This window comes from Brassica rapa, unplaced genomic scaffold (genome assembly GCF_000309985.2).
Source record: "Brassica rapa cultivar Chiifu-401-42 unplaced genomic scaffold, CAAS_Brap_v3.01 Scaffold0734, whole genome shotgun sequence".
NCBI lineage: Eukaryota > Viridiplantae > Streptophyta > Magnoliopsida > Brassicales > Brassicaceae > Brassica > Brassica rapa.
Window position 1 is genome coordinate 267,186 of NW_022610674.1, and position 5,794 is coordinate 272,979.

The 5,794-nt window shown below is 40.0% G+C and overlaps 1 protein-coding gene across 1 annotated transcript; it reads left to right on the forward strand.

Moving 5' to 3' along the window:
• Positions 1-304: 304 nt before the first annotated feature.
• LOC117130860 lies at positions 305-5,575 on the forward strand (the record flags this gene model as incomplete). The annotated part of the gene is made up of 6 exons (XM_033283463.1): positions 305-1,354; positions 1,415-2,527; positions 2,825-3,071; positions 3,519-4,156; positions 4,289-5,057; positions 5,211-5,575. Coding segments are annotated over exons 1-6 (3,531 nt in total), but the record flags the coding sequence as incomplete, so codon positions are not given.
• Positions 5,576-5,794: the final 219 nt, after the last annotated feature.

The following is a 5,794-nucleotide window of genomic DNA, read 5'->3' on the forward strand; positions in this document are numbered from 1 at the left end:
CCTTAGGTTATTTTTAAACTATGGTTTTTATTTCATGTTTTAAAAACTCTTTTCGAATTTGAATAAGTCTTTAGTCTTTGTTGTAGTTCCAAGGGAGCCTGTTCCCTTTAATGATCTCGAGAATATGGAGCCTGTTCCATACTTCTCTATATAAGTGTGTTTGCGTTCTCTCTTTTAATCACAATCCTTTTTCTACAAATCTATCAGATTTCTTTGTTCTCTCTTTACTTCTCATCAAGTCTTGAGTGAATCTCGTTGGTGTGTCATATCCAACAACTAAGGGTGTCTATTTTGGTGTGTAATATCCAAGCTAGTCATCTAGGAGTATCAAGGAGCCATTCCGCAACTCTTTGTGTCACCAAACGATCCATCACCTTGATAAACTTGAGTCTCTGATTCGTTTATACAAGGATCTATCCAATTCAATCCAAAGAAGCATCCTAGGAGTTCATTAAGTGGTATCAGAGCTGCTTTGGATTGGGAAGTTTTCGATTTCTCTTCTGTTTCAAATAAACTTTTCAACTTCTTTGATTACCATTGATAGATCTGCGATCTGTTGTTGTTTCTCGTATCATCTGAGTAGCATATCACCTGATTGCTAATCGTCTGTGTTGAATCCTATTAGATCTAAGTGTTCTTATCATATTTTGAATCAAACTCATCCGATCCGTGTGAAGGAAGTAATCGAATCGCTTGATCTGTCGAATCACTTGCTGAATAACTTGATTTGTGTTGTTTCTGTGATAGATCTGTTCTTATTTGTCTTGAATCTGATCTGCATAAATCCAAAATTGATAGATCTAATCTTAGTCTTGTCGATTTGAATTCTCTAATCCGTGATCTGCAAGTTTTCTATCTTTTGAATCTTTTGAAAGTTGTTTCCGCGTCGACTAATTGTTCTGATTTGATTCTTGTGAACATCTTACTTGTTTGAGTGTTTTCTGAATCAGGTACCATGGTGAGAGAGTCGGAAGATGAAGCAGAACTCGTGAGACAGAACAAGTTATTGAGAGATCAGATGACTGAGCAATTAAACCAAACGATGATCACTACCGTTGCTGATATGATCAAGAGCAGTATGAAGGAACTTCGCGATGAAATAAGGCAAGAGATAAGGCAAGCTACGGGCCAAGGTCATAGCAATGAGTCTAGACGAGAAAGACGTGATGAAACCCCGAGAGAGCATGCTGAATCACAAGAAACAGACCACTACTATGAGCGTAACCGAGCCACGCACAGCAGTTCCTCTTCTAGAGATAGTAGAAGGAGACATAGAAGAGATCATGATGAAAGGAGAACTTACAGAGATGATCTTGCTGGTTTAAAGCTGAAGATACCTCCTTTCCATGGCAAAGTTGATCCGGATGCTTACTTGGAATGGGAAAAGAAGATGGAGTTGGTGTTTAACTGTAAGCACTACACCAATGCCCAAAGGATTCAGATAGCAGCAACTGAGTTCCATGACTATGCGCTGAGTTGGTGGGACCAGCTTGTGACTACCAGGAGACTTAACCAAGAGTATCCCGTTGAAACATGGCACGAGATGAAGGCTCTCATGCGTAAAAGATTTGTGCCAAATCACTATCATCGCGACTTGCACCAGAAGTTAAGAAGACTCACCCAAGGATCTCGATCTGTTGAAGAATACTATCAAGACATGGAGCTGTTGATGCTGAGAGCTCGTGTTTCTGAAGATAAAGAAGCTACTATGGCTAGGTTCTTAGGAGGTCTCAACCGAGAGATACAAGATAATGTTGAGATGCAGCACTATGTGGAGATAGAAGAGATGCTTCACAAAGCTATACTAGTTGAGCAACAAGTTAAGAGGAAGGGCCATTCTCATTCTCGTTACAACACCAGACTTCAGGGAACTAAAGAAGAAAAGTCTAGCTATCAAAAGGAAAGCAAACCGCAACTGAAAGAAGACTCAAAGCCAAATTCCTTTTACAGCAAGGATAAAGGAAAGGCCGAGGTTTCAAGTGCAAGAGCTAGAGATGTTAAGTGCTTTAAGTGTCAGGGTAGAGGCCATTATGCAAATGAGTGCACCAATAAAAGAATCATGATTCTTCTTGAGAATGGAGAGTATGAATCTGAGGATGAGCTTTCAGAGTCTGAGTGTAAGGCGCTTATTGAAGAAGAATATGAAGAAGAACCCGTGAAAGGAAGGTTATTGGTGGCTAGAAGAACTTTGAGTTTGCAAAGTAAAGCTGAAGAGCAAGAACAGAGAGAGAATCTATTCTACACTCGGTGCCTTGTGCAAGGAAAGGTCTGTAGTCTTATCATTGATGGAGGAAGTTGTGTGAATGTAGCTAGTGAAACTATGGTAAAGAAGCTTGGCCTCCAAGTACAGAAACATCCAAAGCCCTACCGGCTTCAATGGTTGAATGAAGAAGGAGAAATGAGGGTTTCTAGTCAGGTTTCGGTTCCCATTGCAATTGGAAGGTATGAGGATGAGGTTCTCTGTGATGTATTGCCTATGGAAGCTGGACATATCCTTCTTGGTCGGCCATGGCAATCAGATAGACGAGTGATACATGATGGCTACACCAACAAGCACACGTTTGAGTTCAAAGGAAAGAAGACTGTGCTGGTTCCTCTAACACCAAAGGAAGTTCATCAAGATCAACTGCAGCTACAAAAGAAGAAAGAAATAGACCTCAAACCTGAATCAAAGAAGCAGCATAGTCTCTATGCCAAATCGGGTGAAATCAAAAGAACTCTCAATGCTCATCAATCTATTCTTTTACTTATCTTTAAAGAGTCTCTTTTGAATGTTACTGACCCAACACCGGTATATCCGAGTGAAATTAAGTGTCTTTTACAGGAATTTGAAGATGTATTTCCTGAAGATAATCCAATTGGTCTTCCACCTCTTAGAGGGATTGAGCATCAGATTGATTTTGTTCCTGGTTCTACACTTCCAAATAGGCCAGCTTATAGGACTAATCCCGTGGAGACTAAAGAACTGCAAAAACAAGTTGAGGAGTTGATGGCAAAGGGGCATATCCGTGAGAGCATGAGCCCATGTGCAGTACCAGTGCTTCTTGTGCCTAAGAAAGATGGAAGCTGGCGCATGTGTGTTGATTGTAGAGCCATCAACAACATCACTGTAAAGTATCGCCATCCTATTCCTAGATTAGATGATATGCTTGATGAATTGCATGGTTCCTGCATATTTTCTAAGATTGATTTGAAAAGTGGATACCATCAGATTAGGATGAAAGAAGGAGATGAATGGAAAACTGCATTCAAAACTAAACATGGTCTTTATGAGTGGTTAGTCATGCCATTTGGATTAACCAATGCACCTAGTACATTCATGAGATTAATGAATCATGTTCTTAGATCATTCATTGGCATATTTGTTGTGGTATACTTTGATGACATCCTTGTATACAGTAAGAGCTTTAATGATCATATAGGACATCTTAGAGCTGTTCTTGATGTGCTTAGAAAGGAATCTCTTTTTGCTAACCTTAAGAAGTGTACTTTTGGAACGGATCACTTGGTTTTTCTAGGCTTTGTTGTGAGTGCAGATGGAGTAAAGGTAGATCAAGAGAAGGTGAAAGCAATACAAGAGTGGCCGATTCCTAAAACCATCAGTGAAGTGCGAAGCTTCCATGGATTAGCTGGCTTCTACCGACGGTTTGTAAAAGATTTTAGCACCATAGCCGCTCCATTGACTGAGGTGATCAAGAAAGAAGTTGGATTCAAATGGGGAGAAGCACAAGAACTTGCCTTTCAATGCCTAAAAGAGAAGCTTACTAATGCCCCTCTTCTTATACTTCCTGATTTCAATAAAACTTTTGAAATTGAATGTGATGCTTCAGGAATTGGAATTGGTGCTGTTCTTATGCAGGAGAAGAGACCCATAGCATATTTCAGTGAGAAACTAGGAGGAGCGACTCTCAACTATGCTACTTATGACAAGGAACTCTACGCTTTGGTGAGGGCTTTGCAGACATGGCAGCATTACCTATGGCCCAAGGAGTTTGTCATTCACACTGATCATGAGTCTCTCAAGTACCTTAAAAGCCAAAACAAACTCAGCAAGAGACACGCAAGGTGGGTTGAGTTCATTGAGACATTTCCTTATGTCATCAAGTATAAACAAGGTAAGGAAAACATAGTTGCTGATGCACTATCCAGAAGGTATGTTCTCTTGAACACTCTTGATGTTAAGCTATTAGGATTTGAGCAGATTAAAGTAATGTATGAGAATGATCCTGAATTTAAAGATGCTTATAAGTCTTGTGAGAAATTTGCTGCTGGACATTACTTTAGGCAGGATGGATTTCTTTTCTATGATAATAGACTTTGTGTGCCTAATTGTTCTTTGAGAGATTTATTTGTTAGGGAATCTCATGGAGGAAGCCTCATGGGACATTTTGGTGTCGCAAAAACTCTCAAGACCTTGCAGGATCACTTCTACTGGCCGCGGATGAAAAGAGATGTGGAAAGACTCTGTGAAAGGTGTGCAACTTGTAAACAAGCTAAGTCCAAAGTCCAAAACCATGGTTTGTACACGCCTTTACCCATCCCTTATCATCCTTGGAATGATATCTCTATGGACTTCATTGTTGGATTGCCTAGAACTCGTACTGGTAAAGATTCAATCTTTGTGGTAGTTGATAGATTTTCTAAGATGGCACACTTCATTGCTTGTCATAAAACTGATGATGCATTGCATGTAGCTAACTTGTTCTTTAAGGAGATTGTGCGTTTACATGGCATGCCTAAGACTATTGTATCTGATAGAGATACTAAGTTCCTAAGCTACTTTTGGAAAACTCTCTGGTCTAAACTAGGCACTAAGCTATTATTTTCTACTACTTGTCACCCACAAACTGATGGTCAGACTGAAGTAGTTAATAGAACTCTTGGTACACTCTTGCGTGCAATTATAAAGAAGAACTTGAAATCATGGGAAGATTGTTTGCCTCATTGTGAATTTGCATATAATCATGCTGTGCATTCTGCTACTAAGTTTTCTCCATTTGAAATTGTTTATGGGTTCAATCCCATCTCTCCTTTGGATCTAATACCTTTACCTGAGTGTGAAAGAGTTAGTCTTGATGGCAAGAAGAAGGCAGAGAAGGTACAACAACTTCATGAACAAGCAAGGCGCAACATAGAAGAGAAGACTAAGCAATATGCCAAACAAGCAAACAAGGGGAGGCGTGAAAGAGTCTTTGAAGTGGGTGATCAAGTCTGGATTCACCTAAGGAAAGAAAGATTTCCTAATGAGAGGAAATCCAAGCTCATGCCAAGGATTGATGGACCATTTGAGATCATAAAGAAAATCGGCAACAATGCTTACAAGCTGGATCTCCAAGGAAGGTATGATGTGAGCAATAGTTTTAATATCACTGACTTGGTTCCTTATTTTGCAGATGAGCCAGATTTGAGGACAAATCCTTTTCAAGAGGGAGGGGATGATATGATCATGGACCGGCACAAGGATGGAGATAAAGAGTTCAAAGACCAATCAAGGGAAGAAGATGATGCCTTAGTCATTCCACCAGGTCCCATCACTCGCGCCAAAGCTAGAAGACTCAAAGAAGCTGTTGGAAGTCTACTTATGATCTCATGGAAGCAAGAAGACGGTCTTGATGGACGTTTGATCAATCAAGACACTCTTATCACCATTCAAGCAATGGTTTCAAACTGATCATCATCTAAGCAAGTGCTTGTGTGTGCTCTTTTCCTAGCCTTTGGTTTTGTCCCATTGGGTTTTCCAAAGGAAGGTTTTTAATGAGGCCACAAGTTACTTACATAAACCTTAGATGATGTA